Source organism: Poecilia reticulata, chromosome 6 (genome assembly GCF_904066995.2).
Source record: "Poecilia reticulata chromosome 6, P_reticulata-male-v2, whole genome shotgun sequence".
Taxonomy (NCBI): domain Eukaryota; kingdom Metazoa; phylum Chordata; class Actinopteri; order Cyprinodontiformes; family Poeciliidae; genus Poecilia; species Poecilia reticulata.
This window is the reverse complement of record NC_088835.1, coordinates 28511975-28533228: the sequence shown is the minus strand read 5'-3', so window position 1 is coordinate 28533228 and position 21254 is coordinate 28511975. Positions and strand designations below refer to the sequence as shown.

Here is a 21254-nt window from a genome sequence, read left to right as displayed (position 1 = left end):
ATAGCCCCAATACACCGTCAGTTTGGTATTTTGGCAATTTTTCTGTTAAAATCTCATCTTTGCTCTGACAGCAGGTTCTTCCACTCCGCTCCTCTTATCCAGTCTTAGTATAAATATTAATGACCTCAGTGGGATTTTTTTTTTTTTTTTTCAGGTCAGGAAAATGGAAATTTCCGACTCCGAGGCGATCCGTGACATCCCCTTCGGAACGTAATGTGCCAGACGAAGCGGAGTAAAAATAACCCTGAACATATCGGTACCAAGTTTCACTGACGCCAAAGAGGATTTTCAAATACAAATCAGTTTTAAATGACTTCGGCCCAAACTGCAGGAAGTGGCGCAGCTTTTAGTCACCGCTGTGGTTCTGTGCAGCCAGAAGAATCTTCTGCAGGGAGGAATGTGGGTCGACACCGACAGCAGGAGGGAAGACCTACTTTAGGTCGTCTGCGTGGAAGAATCAGATCTGTGTCGGTGGGAGGGAGGAACCTGATTTGGACTGAAGGGCCCCTGCTGCTCTCCTCCCCCCCATCTGATCACCACATCCTGGGCTGCAGCTGGAGATGGTTCCTTAGCAGAGAAACGAGTTCTGTTGTTCAAAGTCTGCATGGAGGTCATGAATAATTAACACTTTCATGATGAAGCTGAATGAGAGCCGACACCCGAGTTCAGATGTTTCCATTTTAATCTAAAGTCCCTGCTGATGAACAGACACATATTGGGGAAAGATGGGAAAAAGGAGTAAAACTCACAAATTTTCTGGTTGGTCTCAGAAAAGTTCTAGAAAAAAAATTCTAAATTTCTGAGCTCCAAAAGTAAAAGAGTTGAAAGAAAAAAACTGAAAATTTGACACCAATCTCAGAAATTCTCTAGAAAAAAAGCCAAAACTTCTAATCTCCAACAGTTGAAAGTTTTAAAATAAAAAACTCAAATTTTATCACTGTCAAATTTTCAGGAAAAAATGTAAACTCCAAAATTTTGAAATTTCAAGACAAAACTCAGAAATTTGGAGATTTCTGGAATTTTCTAGAAGGAAAAAAAACCAGAGAAATTTTAGTTTCAGAAGTTTAAAATTTGCGAGAAAGCTAAAATTTTGCAATCAGAAATTTATTAGAAAAAACTTGGAAATTCTGAAAATTTTTAAACATTGAATGTCAGAATTTTTCCAGATGTCAAAATCTTTAACTTTTAGCTGAAAAGAATTCTAGAAAATTTGAGATTAAAATAACATTTTTCATTTTCTAGCAAATGTTTTACTTCAAACAGAAATTTTAGTTTAAAAAAAATTATTTTAGGTTTTGACTTTTCAAAGCTCAAAATTCCATGTTTTTTGCAATAACATTTGAGATTTATAAAAAATGTCCAATTTTTGGGAGTGGCGATTTACTCTTTGTTTTTTATCTACAATGGTCTTATTTTTACAACGTCATAGAAATCAGACCATCTCAGTTGCAGTATCTTAATATACTTCATGTCAAAAACAAACACATTAGAGTCCATTTTAAAAATCCTGATTCAACCCTTGATTTCCTTCCTTTGATTCTTCCGAAATCAGTTCTGAGCAATAATTTTCCAGACTTTTTGAAGGTTTTTCAATTTCTGTCTTGCAGGTTTTAGCTGCTTTTTGCTGTTTCAGTTCAGTCGTGGCTAATCATAATTCAATAACAGTGATATAGCTAAGGTAAATGTAGAAAACCATGGCTAAGCACTTTGCTGGTGTGAGCGCAGCTTGGCAAGGGGTAGGCTAAGCTAAGCTAAGCTAAGCAAGAACTAGCTAATAAAACATAGTTGGGCAAAACAAGCTAAGCTAGCAAAGAAAGCATAGGAAGGCTACACTAACCTAAATTTAGCCAAAATATAGTGCTATAGCTCAAATTAGCTCTTATTAGTGAATATTAGTTGGGCTAAAACAAGCTAACCAATGCTACGCTATGTAGACATGGGGCACAGGTGGGTTGAGCTAAGCTAGCCTAAGCTAAAGCTATATAATTGTGCTTTTATTTATAAACAAGTAAAATAAGAGCGGCATCACTGGAATTAATGCTGCTGTTCATTTTTCAGACTTTGCTAAACTTCTTTCATCTGTTTCAAAGCGTTAACTATGGTCAAAGCTTTTGGAAATCAGCTCGTTTGTGTTTCCATATTAGAAGATTTTGTTTAGATTTAGCAGAAGATGCTGCTGGTAACAAAGAGCCTAAAGATCCGATTTTAAACTGTTTTTATGCTAACTTGTGTCAGATGACGACACTGGTTCATCCCTTGAGTTTGGACGTTTTTTCTGAATGTTTCAAAGATAAGACGACTTTTTTTTTAAATCCTGGATATTTTAATACTTAAAAAAAAAAAGTCTAGCAACCTGGAAGGAAAAAAAAAAATCAAAGACCGAATCAGGAGTTTTGTACGGACCGTTATACGAGTTCACATCGTCTCCATTAGCAACCGCGAGAGAGTAGAAGGCAGAGTGTGACGTCATGTGGTGCGTTCGCGGGTAACAGTTCAGCTCAGAAGGCACAGCTCTCAGCCAGACGTGTGTGTGTGAGCGAGACCAACAACAGAAAGGTGGCAGGTGTGCGTCGCTGATGAAGCGGCTGCGGGCGGCAGACGTCCAGCAGCCGAACAAGGCACGAAAGCAAGTGACAAGACGCAGGAAACACAAACAATATGATGAGATTCAGCTGTTAACACGAGTCCAGCTCAGCAATGAAGCCTCTCAGAAAACCTGGTGCGGAGGAAAAAACACCAGCAGGACGTTGAGTTACGGTAAAACACAACAACAACAACAACAACACGGCCGCTTGTCTGTGTGAGCTCACCGAGCAAAGACATATTACAAAGTTTAATCCCTCATCTCAGTCACACAAACAGAAATGTGATGTTTTGAGAAGTGAAAGCCGCACTTGTTCCTTTTCCTTTATCTAAAACTTTACAGATTTATTTTTCCCCCCACAAATTTGTGTGTGAGTCGATACAAAATGCAGTTTTTCAAATGACAATTTCATTTATTAAAGAGGAAAAAACATCTATCCAGGCCCAACTTTGATACATATCAGGAGAATCATTCTGCACTGCAAAAACACAAAACACTACCAAGTAATTTTGATCTAGTTTCAAGTGCAAATATCTTAGCACACTTGAAATCAGACAAAACTAACTAATTGGAAACTTTTCAGCAAGATATAACAGCTTGTTTTAATTCTTCAGTATTGATGAAAAAGTGCGAGTTCAACTGGCAGATTATTTCACTTTTAACAAGACATTTTCCACACGTCATAAGTGAAATATTCTTTTTCATCAATAGGAAGGAATTATTGACATAACACAAACTTGCTGAAAAGTTTCCAATAAGTTAGTTTTGTCTGATTTCAAGTGTGCTGAGATATTCCACTAATTTCAATGCAGCCAAACAAAACATCTAATCCTAACTGAAAAACTTTTTATCAAAATTGGCGAATCTGCACTAAGCAGAGTTATTTATGTAATTTAAATTTACGCAGTTATACATTTAATAGAAGCTAATGAAAGAGAAACCAGGCAAAAACGGCATCCGTGAGAAACCTGGAGGCCCAAACTACTGCTGACCAAACGCAGCACAAAGGCATATCTCACATTTACTAAAAAACATATTTTATTACCATAGCAACACTTGAAAACCCTCCAATGAACTTAAAGGCCAAGTTTCTCCGCAGCAAAGGCGAAATCCTGACGCTGTTGCCACTAGCGGAACAAGTCAGCGTCGGGCCGGGGGGCGGGGCCAATTACCGGGCCCCTAACGAATCACCGGGCCCCTTACGTGCATCAGCCGCTGTTGAGCGGTGGAGCGAAACTGAAACTGTTGACTTTAACATTAAATACACCTTTCTAACAGGCGAGGGCGCACTTTCTCCATCTATAATCAGACATTTAAGCGACTTGAAACCATTCCTCCCTCTCTGGCACCTCCAGACCCGGGCCACATCCGGCCCGGGTCCCCATCCGGCCCGGTTTGAGGGGGCAGCCGCACCCCCAGTCCCCCCTGTAGCTCCGCCCCTGGCTGTTGCCACAAACAGTCAGGTTCAGTTTACAACAGATAGTTTTAGAGATCTTTTCGTTAATAAATGAAAACATTATTTCAAAACTGCTTCTTGTATTTACTTTAGTCATATCAGTTGAAACTTGTCTGATTAAAAAACCTAAAGTAACCTGTATAAAAACAAAACTTTATGTCTATGGTGGACTTTCAAAACGCATTCCTCTTTCAGGATCCTGACATTCAAACGCCAGCCTACTGATTATGTTGTTTTCTTCATGATGATGGGTAACAAACACAACGGCCACAGCAGAAGTGGAAAGAAAATCCAGTTTGAGCGTAAATCTAACAGGTCAAACAAACGTCGCCATCAGAGGTGAAGGCTAAGGCGCTGGCTGGCTCCGCCTCCTAAGGGGCCGGGCCGGGCCGGGACTGGGTCGAGTGCTCAGTGAAGGCGACGGGTTTATTTAGGGTCATAATCTGGTCTGTAAGCAACATTTGAGCAAAGATCTTCCAAATGAAACCCTGATGGACCGGATCAGAACGCGGCCAAGATGGCCTCCTCTACCAGGAGCCTCCAGGGGCTGAAATCCTGAACGTGTTTCTGTGAACAGAAGAACCGGCGGGGGCTTCGTGAGGGAGAGTCGGATCCGATAAAAGCCGGTGTTTACCGAGCCGCCAGCCGCTTTGTGAAGAACTTACAGCTGTGTGGCGCCGAGGATGTTTCACCTCAAAGAGAATTTAAGGCAAATCAAAAACACGATCTTGATTCTAAAGGACAGCTCTTTGTCAGCAAAATATTCCCACACGGCTGGAAAACAAAGTCACCCGACGGCCTCCGAGATGCAGAATGGATGTGAAAGATCGTTCATGTCAGGGTTTAATAATCCTTACTAATCTTTTTCTGATTGATCCTGCTTGTTCCGCCATGATTTCCTGTGTTCCTCAGTAAAGGTGAAAGATTTTTTACCTTCCAGGCTCATTGGAGTCTCGACTCCCAAAGGGGAAAATGTTTTGCTCGTCGAACCCCGTCGGTAAAATCATCGTACTCTCTTCCAGTTTGCTTTTATTCCAACTTGAATCCAAACTGGCGTCCGTTTTTCCGGTCATTTCCCAGTGAACACTGTGATTTTTCCAGCCTTGGCCAGCTGCTTGATGATCTGCGCTTCGAAGTCCGCATCGTGGACGCCCGTCTTCCTGAACTCTCCGGAGTACCGGTTCTGCTCCCAGTAGTGGTGCCAGTTTCCTCGGCTGTCGGCGCCGAAGCCAAACACGTTCACCTGGAAGTGCAACGTCAGGATCAGGATGGAAAAATGTTCAACCTGGATGAATGAGGGAAAAAAATAAAAGAGCTGACCTCGTCGCAGACGTGAAGAGCGAAAAACAGGACCAGCATGCCAGTGGAAGGGTATCGGCCTTGATGCTTGGTCCAGCGGTCATGGATGTATTTAAAGAAAGCCGGATTGAAGATCTGAACCTGAAATATGTAAACAGTCCAGTTAGAAAATCCTGATCCAGTTCTCATTTCTGACCGTTTGGCTTCCTGTGACTTTAATTGTTTGAAAATTTCTTAAACCGCCGCAATATCTGCATGTTTCCACAAGTCAAATTAAGACCCTTTTAATTCCACTTTGAATCAAATTTACGACAGAAAAAATAACTAATACAGAGAATGATTGGGGATCCATTTGGACTCACCCATGATTAACACAAAAAAGCTAGCTAGCTAGCGAGCTAACTCAGATATTAGCTGCTAGTCAGAAACAATGAAACTGTGAACAACTCAAACGTTTGGCTGACAGAAACGTCACGCAATAAAAAAAAAAGACATATGGGATTAAAAGAGCTGATTAAATCAGGTTGGACTTTCAATACCATTTAAAAAAAATAAAATAGACTAAAATGCGCTAAAGCTGAAGTAGGCTAAACAAAGCTAAGCTAACTAAACACAAACAAATTTGACAAAGTGCTAATGGATAAATGTGACACAATTAGAATAAAAGTCAAAGGAATAAAAGTAGGGTTGGGCCGATTAATTGCATTAATAATGATTAATCGATTATTGAAATAACTGCCAACTAATTTAGCAATTGATTAATCGTTAACAGGAGCACACAGACTCAAAAAAGGCCAATTGTTCAAATATTCTGACCAGTAATAAAGCAAAAACTGTACAAAAATACAGACATTTTTAATTTAAGATAATGAAAAAGAAACATTTTCTACCCAGAACTCCAAAAGCAGCATAGTTTTAGTTTCACCTGGTTTGAATCCTGTAAAAAAATAAAACCTCCTGGCTCTATGCATATTAATGCAAACATTAGCTCAAGTCCAAGTAATTTTCTATTATTGCATTTTAGGCAATAAAATGTTTATTTTCTTATTTACAAAAGAAATTAAATGATTTCTTTACATATTTGTGTATTTCTAATAAGCTTACGTGGATAAATGAAAAAAGTTGCAGAATGTGTAAATTTTTTTATCTGATTATTAATCGATTAATCCTCTAAACAATTGATTGCTAATTTAACTGCTGGTTGCAGGAATAGATAAAAGGTGATTATAAAATATTCTGCTGCCTCCTGGTGATGCTGAGTCCCAACAGAAGAGCTTTATTCTGCTCAGAGCTGCACAGTGCAGGAGTAAATCCTCAAATTCTTTATTTCTAGGTCACTCTCAAAGACGCTGCCCGTCTGACCGGGGCGAAGATGCCTCAGCTCCTCCACGCAAAGCGGAGTTTGTTTATTTATTTTACAGATTAAACCGCGAGCTGGAGATTAGTGACAACAAAGGCAGGGTTTGTAATCCCTCGTCAACAATGGGGAAAGGGGGTTTATCGCTGGCGCAGGGTCACTTTGTCGAAATGGCCAGACGAACCTTGTCTTTATCCACACGGAGGAACTGCTTCACTGGAGCGTAAGTGCTGCAGAGAGAGAAACCACACAGAGAGATAAACTTGATTTGATTACTGGATGATTGACAGATCGCTAATCTCTCAGCCTCTTCGCAGCCTCTCAGTGCAAACAGAACGTGTGTCTGTGTTTGCTGCGCCCCGACGGCTAATGGAGGCCGTATGAACTGCACTCCTGTTTGTTTTATTAATCCAGGCTCATGCACATCTGTGATGCTTACAATCGGATCTGGCCGGTGGACAGAGCGCTGGTGATCCAGACCAGGTCCAGGGTTTTGAAGGGAACCAGGACAAAGCTGACGTTGGCCGCCAGGTTTTTGGCGCTTTCCGGGTACATGAAGTGGTGCGTGGTGCGTCTGCCGGCGTCGTCCTCGTAGCCCACAGTGGGGGCCAGGTTTATCCTGGGGGAGAGACGGGGAAAGAGGAGCATTAGGGGAGTTTCTCAAACCACCTTTGGCTTTAAAGGTGACGTTTGATGCTTCCTGAACAGGTTAGGATGGATCTATGGCTTCCACAAAACATGTTCAATACATTTTATCATTCTTAGGTAATGAGACTTTGGCTGTTTTAGGGCCTCTTGTCACTTTAAATCCAAATAAGCTGCTGCTGGCCACGCCCCCCTCAACTCAGCCTTTACAATCACACGTGAAAATGGTTGCAAACAGATGCGTAATTATACAACAGTACATCTTTGAAAGGCAGAAGTGGAGCCTCCTACACAACAAATAAGAATGCAGCAAGTAGTTTCTGAACAATAAGTCAACAGCAAAATACTTGTCTTTTCCAGCAGTCACCATGCAGCACATACAGCAGTAAAACCAGCTGACCAAAGGTGCTGGAGCTCTGCTTGGGTTGCTAGGTAAGGGCGGAACTCTGCTTGGGTTGCTAGGTAACGGCAGAACTCTGCTTGGGTTGCTAGGCAACGGCGGAACTCTGCTTGGGTTGCTAGGCAACGGCGGAACTCTGCTTGGGTTGCTGCAATACCTGCTGAGTTCTGACGTTACATTTGAAACGGTTCATTTTTCAGACACCAAAAAACATTAACTTATTGTTTTTGTCTGTTTTTTAAGAGCTCAGGCTGTTTTTAGAAGTAATTCAGACCAAAATTGAAGTAAAACATGATTTTTGCATATTAGGTCCCATTTATTTTAACCAGTTTCTAATGAAAAAAAAAACTTGACATGTTTGCAGTCATGTAAGCCAACGCAAGATAAGCAGAGCATAAAAACAAATTCTTCGTGAGTTCCTATGGAGGCATATTTTCAGCAGTAAATTAAGGCCTACACAAAGAATGAAAAATAATAAAAAGAAATAAGTAGTATACAAAAACTAGGAAACTATGTGAAAATATGCTGCAGTGTTCAACAGGATGCTTATGGAGGAAACGTGCATGTAAGCAAAACTTAGCTAAATTTGTTCTGCAAGATTCTGCTGAGAAAAACAACAATAAGTCTGAACTGTCTGATGTGTGCAGCTACATCTGGCTGCGTTTTAAAGGTATTTATCATTGAAGACATCTTTCTGCACCTGCTACCACAAAACAATAAAACTGCTTGTCATGCAGAGTGTAAAAATAGAGGAAAAGATGCTTTACTGCAGTGCAAATATGTAATCACAGCTAAAAATCTAGAAGTGCAAAATTAACTAAAGCTCCTGCAGGCATCAGCGGGCTTTCACTCACAGCTGCACACATTCATACTGGTTACAGGGAATATTAGTCTCAGTTCCGATTACATTATGCTTCAGTCGCTGCGTTTCTACTACAAATGTGCGCAAATCTTTGTTTGTATTCAGCTAATGTCTAAAAAAACTAAATTTCGGAATTGCGGTGTTTCCATTAAATCAAAAATAAAATTTAACTCACACTTGAATAAGCTTCATCACGTAACGAGTTACTAAAAATCAAGGCAGCGACGAATGTAAACAGTTTACAGTTATATTCATAATTCAGCCATGGCGCTCGCGCTCATCATCTGTCAGCCAATCAGAGGAGACGTCGGTGACCGAAAGGCCATTTGGTGAAATTGTAGTTTGGGATTTTACACACAACTTGTTCTGAACTCTGTGATGCTGCGAGAGTTCAGAACAAAAACAAATCCTCATCCTCCTACCACTTCCTGTCGTCTTCTTTTATCGTTTCCGCCAGTGGTAACCGTAACAACCGGCTGTTGATCACGTGACTCGTGTGACGCATAAAGAGCGATATGGCTGACAAACTACCTGCCGCAAAAACGTTTGATCGAAAAATGATGTGATGTGTGTTTACATCCAGATTTACTGCGTCTGGCTCCTTCTGGTGCAGAATAATGACGCATGTCTCACGTCGATGACGTAAACATTGGATAAAATGCGACTCGACCATTCTGACAGCACACCCCTTGAAAACAATCTGATATCCGATTTAGTCTCACATATATAGAAGAGAGAAAAAATTGAATATTTGGGGCTGAAAAGTCAGACTGATGTGGAAAAAAAAATCAGATTTGGGTTTTATTTATACATTTGATAATGCTTTAATAATTCTGGTCTAAGCAGTTTTTTTTTATTTATTGAACTGACATCCCATGACAGAATTTTTTAGATGTATTTTGTTTTGTCATTTTTTATACATTTCTACATCCCACAGAAGGAAACATGCCCATCTTTTTTTCTGCAAAGGTTTTATGATTTCTTTATGTTAAAATTTAAAACAGATTGAAAATGTGATTCTTTAGGAATGACAATAAACGTCCTGAAATAGACATTTATAAAAAATAACGTAGCATCTCTAAACAGGAATATGAAACTCTCAGGGGAAGGAAAGAAACAGTGAACATTTATTAAATTCCACAAACTGTACAGAAACGTCCAAACTCCTCCGTAGAGTCCTGACTGAGTTACTGTCAGAGCTCTCACTGTTTTCCAACAGTAGATCCACAGAAACAGGAATATCTTCCCCAGCATGACATCTGTCTCCCTGAGTCGCTCCGCTCTGTCTGCTGACATGAGACGGCGTTCACAAAGCCCTGGATGTGAGTCACTGTCTGCAGGAAGAATATTTTTTGTCTGAGCAGGGGGAGCTAAAGTTAGGAATACAAAGCTTGCACCGAGCGCACTCGCAGATATACTAGGAACAAAAGAGATGATTGTGCAGAGAGTGAACTGAGGCGTGTGGTTGGTGGAGTGCTGTGGCCGAGCTGAAGCTCAGAAAACAAATGAACAACAAATCCCAACCAGCAAAAAGAAGAGATGAAAGCTGCCCACGCAGCTCCAGAGAGAATCCAGCTGTAATTGATCCTAATAACACAAAATACCAGCTGCTTGTGTTGTTATTTAACCCTGGACCAAATTAAAATGGCATCTTCAGATCAGACCCAGCTGATGTAAACAACCGTTGTGTTTGACCTCGCTCTCTGTGAGACAAGCTTCTTGAGGAGATTCAGAAGGTTAACCAAACATTAATTTGCATGTTTAGACTTGCGTTCCTACCGTTTGATGCTCCAGTTGGCAACTGGCACCAATAGAAGAACAGCCATTGAGTTCTTGGTAGAAATATCTGTCACTTATCACACGAGTCACGTGATCAACAGCCGGTTGTTACGGTTACCACTGGCGGAAACGATAAAAGAAGACGACAGCTGGAAATAGCTGGAATAACCCCATTGGGTCAAAGGTCGATCTGTAAGTGATGAGAGGTGCTCATTTATACCAGCATGGTGTACAGCAGAAGCTAATGCTAAAGCGTTAAATCAACATGGGATTAGCTGAAGCTAATGCTGAAGCATTATGCAGTCATGACATTTAGAAGAAGCTAACGCAAAAACGTCATACCAACATGGTATCAAGTAGAAGCTAACGCTAAAGTGTTAAACCTACACAATGCTATGTATTTATCGGAAGCTAATCCTCAAATGTTTTACCAACACAGTACAGGGAGCTGTTATCCAAAATGTACATTTTGTATGTTTTTCTGCTGCTTCTAAAAACAACTCGAGCACTAAAAAAAAAGCATCCAGATGTTTTTTGGCAGTAACTTAATGTTTTTTGGTGTCTGAAAAATGAGACATTTCAAAAACCCCCTGAATATTGAATCACACTTCGCCATTACAGAGAAACCCAAAGGGAGCTCCAGCATGTTTGGTCAGCTGGTTTTACTGCTGTATGTGTTGTATAATGGCTGCTGGAAAAGATAAGAGTTTTGTTGACTGACCATCCAGAAACCATGTACTGAATTCTTGTTGGTTGTGCAGGAGGCTCTACTAATGTTTTTCAAAGATGTAGAATTGAATAATTGTGCATCTGTTTGCAGTCATTTTCATGTCTGAATGTAAACGTTGATGTGGGGGCGTGGCCAGCAGAGGCTAATTTGGATTTAAAGTGACAGTGGCCCTAAAGCGGCTCATTCAGAAAGGAGCCCAAAGTAGACAGAACTAAAGCAGAATAAAATCTCATCATCTAAGAATCATTTTGTGCATAAATAATAATGAACTTGTTTTATTCCCTTCCTGTTAGAGGAAACATTATAGGTCACCTTTAAAAACTGCCATTTCTACAGCTGTTGGAATGGAAGTTTTCTTTTAAAGGGCTGATCCTGCATTTTTAGCCTGTTATTAGTTCAAACAGCAGGAAACGCCATGAATTAGACTCTGATTTTCCAGAACAATCAGTGCCACAGAAAGCCTTCTGTGCCTCAGTTTGCACATCTGAATGAATGCTTTCAGGACATAACGCTCTTTGTGGCAACCACGCAGGTCAGGTGACCACTGCCAGCCAATCAGAGAGCAGCGCAGCGTCAAACAGTGAGACTGAACTGAACATCAGATACATCAGCAGTCTGGTAGTGTCTAGCTATGTTTACTGAAGTAACTTTTTGGAAAAAAAAACTTACTTTAAGGAGTATTTTTACTGTACTCTCTACTTTTACTTGAGTTACATTTCAGGATTCCCTACCCACTGAATGAAAAACAAACATGTTTTAACCAAATATTCACCAGACCGACACAGACCTGAAGGCAGAGTTTCAGAAAGGACTTTTAAAGAGACAGAGACCCAATTTCAAGCTGTTACATTACAAAGACAAATATAGCATTTTTTTTTTAGAAACTGAAGTTAACGTAGTTACTTGATTGTTCTATAAAATGGCATTTTGTGCCTGGAAAATACATAATACTACCCCTTTAAAGTTTTATGCGTTTTATATTGAAAGAGATTGATTTGGAAAAACTTTTCTTTCGTCTGATTTTGTTACTTTGTAATTATGTTATTTTTTATTTTAGTCTTTAAAATATCAAAATGTCCACATAAATTTAGAATTTGGTCTGTTTAAATATTAAATGATTGATGTTTTTGATCAGTTATTCAGTACTTGAGTCGTCTTTTTACCAAATACCTATTTACTTTTACTCAAGTCATTTCTTGAGTGCCTAATTTTTACTTTTACTCGAGACAAAAAAATACATTGAAGTAGTGCTGCTCTCACTGTAGTATGAGTTTTAGGTACTCCACCCACTTAGTCACCACATATTTCCCTGAAAACACTTTGGATATTAATGACTCCTGTCCGTTTTCCTTCCTTTAGCTTCTGATCTAACGCGCCTCACCTCATGATGTAGTCGTGCCCGTCGATGGCCGCCCCGTATCCGGCGCCGCGGAGGTTTCCGGAGTTTCCCACCACGGCACAGCGCAGGCAGCGCCCCGGATCCCACGAGCCGTACGGCGACCGCCCGGGAATCACCTGAGGCAGACGGTCATGATCACATCCATCCTCAAAACGTTCACAGGAAGTTAGCAACAAGGCTGGCAGGACACACACCTAATCTCCAACACGTCCTCTCCACGTCATGGCGCTTCCTAATATTGCTGACATTAAGGAACAAAATAAAGATAAAATACCTGGAAGAGTCTCAGCAGCACCTGCTGGATGTTGTGGGGTTTAAACTGCGGCTGCAACATCTGCAGAAACATCCAAAGGCTTTGGTTAGAGTAAATATACGGAGCTAAATTAGGGACAAAGTGCTTAGTTAAAAAAATGCTGAATCTAGACTTCTATGGAAGTCAAGGCTCTTTAATGAAAGGGCATCTGTGAGCTTTATTTTGAAAATTCTACATTTTACAAGGCTGTAAAACTGAACTCTGCAAAGTTTCTCACGTAATCCTTAATTTAATTGTCCCTGCACTGCAAAAACACAAAATCTTGCCAAGTATTTTGATCCAGTTTCCAGAAAATATTAAATATTTTATTAAAATCACACATGAATAAGTTTGTTGCTGTGATAAGTCATTAACTACTTTCAGCTGCTTTTAGAAACTCAAAAATGTCCAAGTTTTTTAAAGAAATTTCTGAGATTTATTTCAATGTTTGACTTTTTTTCTTGCAAGTTGTCGACTTTTGAAGCTCAGGAAGTAACTTTTTTTTTTTTAGAGATTATTCTCAAAGTTTCCAAGAAAACTTTGTCCTCTTTTTTTGTTTCATCTACAACGTCCTAATAAATCATCATATAGAAAAGATAAATTCCAGTAAAATTGGTTCGACAGTCTGCTGGATCATGGGGTGTGCTTAGTTTTTCACTCCCTCACTGTTTGTATTTTAATTAATTAAATGAGATGACGTGTTTTGTGTTAGTTCTACATGAAACCCTGGAGAGGAGCTGATTTTTTCTCATCTTGTTGAGGCACCTTAAGAACCTCAGGATGTAGAGGATGCACTTTCTTTGCGCCTCCTCGTCTCCATGACGGTCGCCTCCTTTTCTCCCACACAGAAATCTTCATTTCATTTCACACTCTTTTGTCACCACTTCCTTTGCACCCACCATTGGCCTCGATTCTCCCAACACAGATCTCTTTCACTAAGGTTTGTATCCTCTCCGTCGGTCTCCCAGCACTCAGGTCTAATTCCTTTTCCTTAATTTCCCTCGCTTCCTCTTTGTTCCTCCTCCTCCTCCTCCTGCTCTTCATCGTCCCTCTGGGATGTAAACGCGCCATGCAGCTCATCAGTGACTGGTAATCTTTATTCTGCTCCCTGTTGCTTTGTTTTCCTTATCTTCCTGATTCAGTGAAAAATGTTTCAGACTTTTGGAAAGCAACAGTGCAGCCTATTATTTTTAGTTTTCTTTCACCGTTTCTGCATTTTAGCAAAAACTTTTGAAATAAATGAGTCAATTTAACCAAACAGTAATGAGCAGTTTGGTTAAACTGACTCATTCAGACCTGCTGATTGTTGTTGTTTCGGGCTGCTGGATAAACTCCTGGATGAAGACAAATTGAAGTGATGAAGGGAGAAAATTTCAGCCTTAGGATTGATAGCTGAGTGATGATTGTTTGTTTATTTAAGGGGGAAAAATAAAAGCTGCATGTATGTAACTTTTATAAAAATAAATATTTTTCTTTTACATATTTCTTGAAACTGTCACTATGTCCTGACAGTATGCTGTAAAACACACAAACAAAAAAATATTAGGTCCTCTGAAAACAACCAATCAGAGCCAGGAGGCGGGTCTTAGCGCTGCCAATCACCCCTCTGCTATTCTACAGCTTCTTCCTGATAGCAGAGCTTGTTGTAGTAAGCATGGCCACTGATGATGGTGGATAAATGAAAAAGCTTTTTGTGTTTCACCACCATTAAAACATAGAAAGGCACATTCACGAGGATGATTGACAGTGCTAAGGCCCTCCTCTTGGCTCTGATTGGTTGTTTTTGATCAGAGCCATTTCTGCTAAAGGAGGAGATGTCTCCTAATTCCTAGTTACAAGTAAATGTAACTAGTTACTTCCCAGAGAAGTTTCTTTACTCAGCATAATTTCTGGATTTTCTACCCACTAAATGAAAAATAAACATGTTTTAACCAAATTTCACCAGACACAGACAAACACCTGCAGGTTTTGTTAAAGTTTAATAAGATTTTTTATTGAGGAAAAACTGATTTTGAAAAATGTTCTTTTGCCTGATTTTGTTATTTTTTTGTATGAATTATTGTCATTTTTGTCCTTAAAATACCAAAAATTCTACATAACTTTATATTTTGGTTCTCATGATGTAATTTTAAAATATTAAATGATTGATAATTTGATCAGTTACTCAGTACTTTTTACCAAATACTCCTTTACTCTTCAGTAATTTCTTGGACGGCTACGTTTTACTTTTGCTTGAATAAAAACATGCTGAAGTATTGCTACTCTTACTTGGGTACATGTTTTGAGTCCTCTTCCCTCCTCTGGTCACGACATGGTGTCAGTTTCAACAAACATGTAAAAATCATATATTTTTATAGGCATCACGTAATGCAGCTGTAACTGGGAGGCGTTTAAATCTTCAAACGTTTGTCCTCCTCCTCTGCTTTCTGTCAGGCTGCAGCAGAAGCGCCGAGCAGCCAGTTAATTCTTCATTTTAGGTCTCTAACCAGTTCTCCCTCCCAGCCATCCATTAACTCCAGTTAAGTCAAAATGGATTTATTGATCGAAGCGGTGGCGATCCGCGGTGGGTCGGGTCACTGTTGAACAGAAAAGGCCCATAAATCCTCACCCAAAAAGCTGAAGTACAAGTGGATAATTTTACAGCAGGTTACAAATAGAGATAAAAGCAAATAATTGGATATAAGTTTGAACAGTGGGGCTTGGAAAACTGCTCTGCACCTGCAAAAACAAAATCTTATTAAGTAATTTTAGTTTCTACTTCCAGTATCTTAGTATACCTGAAATAAAACAAAATTAACTCAGAAATGACTTTTTAGCTGCATATATGAGTTAAGTCAATAATTCCTTAATACTGATGAAAAGTTACTCGTTCCACTGGCAGATTATTTCATTATAACAGGACATTTTTCCCAAGTTATGAGTGAAATAATCTGCCAGTGGAACGAGTAATTTTTCACCAGCATTAATCTAAAATAAGCTTCCATACCTTCATGAAAAGTTCAGTAACTTTTCATGAAGGTATGGAAGCTTATTTTAGGTTAATATTTTAAGTTTATTTTAAGTTAGTATTGTTTATAAGATATTTGCACTAGAAACTAGATACAAATAATTAGATTTTGTTTTTACAATGTAAAAATTCAAACATGGTTTTTGTTACAGCTTTTCCTCTCATCTATACATGCTAACGTTTTTTTTTTTAGCTTGCTAAATGGTTATGGAGGACCAAACCTGACATAATTACAAACAAAAGAGAAAAAAATATATTTTCCTTTTTCTTACTCATTTGTTTTCAACAAGAAATGTATGTACTTTGTTTTTCCTTTTCCTTGTTTTCCCTTTTCCTTATTAATGCAATTTTGCCAAGAAATTTACATATTTTCTTTTGCGTTTTCCTTAAAGATGCTTGTTTAAAAGAACAATGCATGTATAAGGAAAATGCAAAATAAAATATATACATTTCTTGACATGCATGTATAAGGGAAAGGGGGAAAAATTCAGCTTTTATTTGTAACTATGCCATGTTTGGTCCTCCATAAACGGTTGGGATGTGCTTCCTGTCTGTTCCCATCGTTCCTCCGTGTTGCTTTTCTCTCCCTCCATCCACTGGCAGCATCACAAATGGAGCATGTCGTCCTCGTCGGACGGCTGCTTGGCTCGGCAGCGAGTGAAGATGAGCAGGTGATTATGATGTACTGTCCCTTTAAGCTGGAGTCCTGGTGAAGTTTCATCCCTCATGGCCGCGCTGCCACCGGCCAAACACGCCAACATGAGGCGCTCAGAGGAGCTTTAAGGTGTCAGAGACGGTATTTATGCTGCAGCAGCTGGTTCTAGAGCAGGGGTGTCAAACTCCAGTCCTGAAGGGCCGCTGTCCTGCAGTTTTTAGATGTGCCACAGGTACAAAACACCTGAATCAAATGGCTTAATTACCTCCTCAGTTCTCCAGAGCCTTGCTAATGACCTAATTATTCTATTCAGGTGTGGTGAAGCAGAGGCACTTCTAAAAGTTGCAGGACAACGGCCCTCGAGGACTGGAGTTTGACACCCCTGTTCTAGAGTCAAGAAGTAAATTCTCACCACAAGGTTTCTGAGTTCTACAGCTTTGGGAAAAATGAAGAGCCGCTGCACTGAACCTCCCTGAAAACCTCCTGGTTTTTCCACCAAATACTGATGTCTGAACTCATCCTGAGTTAAAACATTAGTGTTGCTGTTTCTAAATGCATATGAACTTTTTTTCTTTCTTTGAGTTAACAGTAAACGTACCAGTTACTAAAATAAAAAGTAAAATCATTATATCCAACCCAACAAGTTTTTCAGAAAAAGTTTTTTTCTTTTTTACTCAGAATAAGTTTTTTTCTTTCTTTTGCTAAATAAACAGCAATATATTATTGTTATGTAGGTCAAATAATTAGGTCAAAATATTTTACCCAAGTATTTGTTAGTGGGACAAAATATTTAGCTAGCAAACTAAATATTTTATTTATTCACCTGTTAGTGTATATAGGACAAACATGACAGACTAACCAAAAGATGTTTGTTTAGTTTGATCTACAAAATAAACAGCCAGAGAATTAATAACAGCAACAAAAATGAAATTAACACACAACAAAAACAACATAAAAAAGTATTTATTGATAAGTTTGGCTTTGTTGTATTTTGATGTAATTTCCTTAATCCATGTATTGTTTGTTTTCCTGGACTTTCTGTTTCAAAATAAACACTTTATAATCTAGTTAGACTTATATGCATTTTTTAAATGCATCTGTAAAAAGTAAGTAAACCCCTAATGTAAAAACATAAACAATCAGATAAAATGTTATTGATTTCTGATTGATCCTGCAGGAAGGAAGTCCGGTTTGAGCCGCCTGAGAACTTTCTGCCTGCCGTTTGCACGTTTTCCCGGTGCAAACGTCGGGTCTCTCCGACTCCCTCCCACAGTCTGAGCCACACAGTGTGACTTTTAAAAGTCAGTAATTTGTCTGTTCAGTGTGTAAGGATGTTTATGTTGCATTAAAAACCGCGGCAGAGGGTGAGAGCGTGTCGGGGACGGAGGAAAAGCCGAGACTTGATCTGCTGAGCTCCACATGAAGAATCTGAAAGCTGTTCTTCAGAGTTCAGAGTTCAGAGTCCACCTCGCTGCATTGCAGAGGTTTTCCATGTTCTATGCTGCATGTTTAGTCTGTAATAGTTTTATGTGGGATTATGTGCGGTGCTCAGCCGGTGGCAAACAAACAAACAAAGTGAAAGCTGTTAATCGCTGAGCTTTAGAGGAGCTGCTAAGAAGATTTTGTTATCTTTAGACAGACTCAGGCATGCCACTTCCTGCGCCTGCAGTGTCTGTGCTGGATGGTGGACAGAGTTAATGCACTTTAACTCAAATCACATCCTTCACTCTGGCGTTTAGTTCCCATTTTAACATTTGATTTTTTTATCAGCTGTTTTTAATGTGAGATGTTTGTTTTTTATCTGCTTGTACAGAAACAAAAATGGCTCATCTGAGATGTTCATGCAAACTTTATGGCATTAGGGGCCAATTTTGTTTTAATTAAAGCTGTTTTTTTTAAATTTCATAGCACATTTATTGTTGTCATTTCTTCAATAATAAACTAAATAGACGACATTTTAATAAAGCAAAGTAGTCAAATCGTTGTCAAATCGTTGGGGGTTTATTGTCTTCATCAAAAAAAAACCATTGTTAATTATAAACAATATTTTGTCTTGTTTTAAGAACATTTTATTTGTAAAAATCTCAAATTCTCTACCTTCTTGAGGACGGAGCGGCCAAACCAAATCATCCAGAGAGTCAAAACTGGCCCCTGAGCCACAGCTTGGACATCTCCGTGTTAATCCATGTATGTTCCATTTGTAAACAAAAATCAACAGCAATAATCTGAGTTATTTAGTCTGTCATAAAATTAAACAATGGAGGTTCGTTTTTCAAAATCAGATTTTTGTTCATTTTCTTTATTCATTTATAAAAGTCACAATATCACATTAAATATTTCATTTGCAAACTAAATATTGACTTTACAAACCAAACATTTAGCTCCAAATTAATTAAATACTCAGCTTCAAGTAAATATTTACTTTATAAACTAAACACTTCACTTGATAAAAATTGTTTATTTGGAGCTAAATATTTAGTTTTTCAGACTAAATGTTTAGCTCAAACCTAAATATTTACCTTGCTAACTAAATGTTTTTTTTATGCTTATTCAATGTTACATGACTGTGTTTTTATTTTAATTATGTAAAGCACTTTGAAATGCCTTGCTGCTGAAATGTGCCATACAAATAAAATTTGATTGATTGATTGATTGATTACCTGCTAGCTAAATATTTAGTTTCTGAACTAAATATTTAGCTCCAAGTAAATATTCAGCTTGCAAAGTATTTTGTTAGCTTGGTAAGTAAATATTAACATTGGTAGCTAAATATTTAGTCAAAGTCAAATATTTAGTTTGCTAACTAAATATAATACGTTTGTTAGCTAAATATTTAACTTGATAACTAAATATTTTGATGCAAAGCTAATTATTTAATTGAAGTTGAATATTTAGTTTGCTAACTAAAACTTTTGTCCAACTAACAAATATTTAGGTCAAAGATAAATATTTAGCTTGATAACTAAACATCTTTGCTTGCTAACTAAATATTTAGCTCAGACTTATGTTGCTAAATATTTAGCTTGATAACTAAATATTAAATTTGGAATTCTAACATTTATAAATTAATGAATAACATTAATTAACCCCATTTTTTCTCCTATTACAAGCTAAATAACTCAAATTATTGTTGTTAATTTTTTATTTTGTAACTTTACAAATGTAAACCCATATTAATAAACCTATCAGACTCAAAGAAAACACTGTAACAACGTCTCTGTTATAGTTTTAAACTAAACCAAAGCCGTTCCAAACCCAGAAATGCTTTTCATTCTGCTCAGCATTCCTAACAGAGATGAAATCTCCATATTTCTTTGTTTGGAAAAGTGTTTTGTGGTTTTTGGAGGCGTACGCTGAACAGCGATTACAAAATTCACAAAACATTGTTTCTATAACTGAGTAAAATCCTCAGCCCAGTTTGCAGCTCCATCACTCAGCCGTACTTCCCAGCAGACACCCAGAGCTCCCGTCTCTCCCTGACCTCCAGATATAAGCAAACCACCGACTGAAACGGTGACTCAGCGTTTTCTGAGTCTCTGGTTATTGCATCAATTAGCAGATTCTCCTTTACATCAGCTGAATTAATACACCCTGTAAAATCTGAGATCGACTGGCAGATTATTTATTTTATAACAAAATGTTTTTCAATGTTAAAAGAAAAAAAAATCTGCCAGTGCAACTAGTACTTTTTAATAAGTATTGACATAAAACAAGCTCTTATTTATTGCTGAAAAGTTACTTGTAAGTTATTCTAGTTTTATCTCATCGTTGCACCAGGATATTTACACTAGAAACCAGAACAAAAATACTTGGTGATATTTTGAGGTTGTTTTTTTTTTCTGGACTTGTTTTTTTAAAAAAAGCTAAACTTTGATGAATTTTCAAACACACACACTTTTACCAAGTATTTTTGATAAGGGAATATCTTAGTCTACTTGAAATAAGACCAAACTAACTTTTCAGATATCGTCAGTTGTTTAAAGTCAATAATTCTTTAATTCTGATGAAAACGTTCTTGTTCCACTGGCAGATTATTTAATTTACAACATGGGAAAAATGCATTATAAGTGAAAAAATCTGCCAGTGAAATTGGACCAAAGATACTTGGTAAGATGTTGTGTTTTTGCAGTGTAAGTCCTCAGATTTAAGTTTTAAATGGAGTAATAAACGCTGTTACTTACCACCCACCAGTAGTAGACGTCCGGCGGCAGCTGGATGTTGTCCCTGGTCCAGACCGGAGAGATGTCCGGGTCGTAGTTCTCGTCAAACCAGTCCGAGACTCCGGGGTCTCCGACGCAGCTGTTGCAGGCACATGTTTTCTGCTGGGGCGTTTCGGGGGGCGACAGCCGGTGCGCGCCCACGTAGCTGGGCACCAGCTTCACCCGCCTGGACTCCTCCCAGCCGGGCGGCTCCAGGTAGCCGAAGCTGACGCCGCCGCGCAGCGACACGGACAGGAACAGCGAGGTGAGGAAGACGAGCGCCAGCGACCCCAGGAGGAGCCACAGTCTGCGGGAGCATCTCACTTTGCCTGGTTTGTCTCCACCGCCGCCGGCCGCTGCCGCCGCCCCTCCGCTCATCCAGGGGCGGAGCTCTGAGAGTCTGGGGGCCCCCCGGGGAGAGCCCCAGCTCCATGACCCCCAGCCGAAGCCTCTGTCACGGTGAAGCGTGGAGGACGGGATGCGGCCCCCCCACGGCCATGCCCCCACCCCTGGGCCTGCCACTGTAACCCCTCCGACAACCAGCTGTGGTTCTTTGGCAAGCCCCTCCTCCTGCCGCACTCCAAATTATT

General features: G+C 39.2%; 1 protein-coding gene and 1 long non-coding RNA gene across 2 annotated transcripts; one reads left to right on the top strand and one right to left on the bottom strand.

Annotated features, from left to right (window-relative positions):
- Positions 1–108: 108 nt before the first annotated feature.
- On the bottom strand, positions 109–21247 carry st3gal2 (ST3 beta-galactoside alpha-2,3-sialyltransferase 2). Its single transcript, XM_017305376.2, has 7 exons — positions 20647–21247; positions 12786–12845; positions 12494–12627; positions 7136–7315; positions 6881–6926; positions 5361–5480; positions 109–5283 (listed from the first exon to the last, which is right to left on the bottom strand). The coding sequence occupies exons 1-7, from the start codon at positions 21040–21042 to the stop codon at positions 5110–5112; spliced, it is 1110 nt and encodes a 369-aa protein (XP_017160865.2). The 5' UTR covers positions 21043–21247; the 3' UTR covers positions 109–5109.
- LOC145552034 (uncharacterized) lies at positions 2632–15070 on the top strand. The gene is made up of 2 exons (XR_014087973.1): positions 2632–2757; positions 12472–15070. It is a non-coding gene; the product is annotated as an uncharacterized LOC145552034 (long non-coding RNA).
- Positions 21248–21254: the final 7 nt, after the last annotated feature.

Bases quoted from the DNA above. Each gene is read 5' to 3' on its own strand.
- st3gal2 (XM_017305376.2), bottom strand. From the start codon at position 21,042: ATGAGCGGAGGGGCGGCGGCAGCGGCCGGCGGCGGTGGAGACAAACCA. The intron at 5,481-6,880 runs GTTCGTCTGGCC...TACATATTTCAG, and splicing joins TCCGTGTGGATAAAGACAAG to GTTCAGATCTTCAATCCGGC. The intron at 5,284-5,360 runs GTCAGCTCTTTT...TTGCACTTCCAG, and splicing joins CTCTTCACGTCTGCGACGAG to GTGAACGTGTTTGGCTTCGG.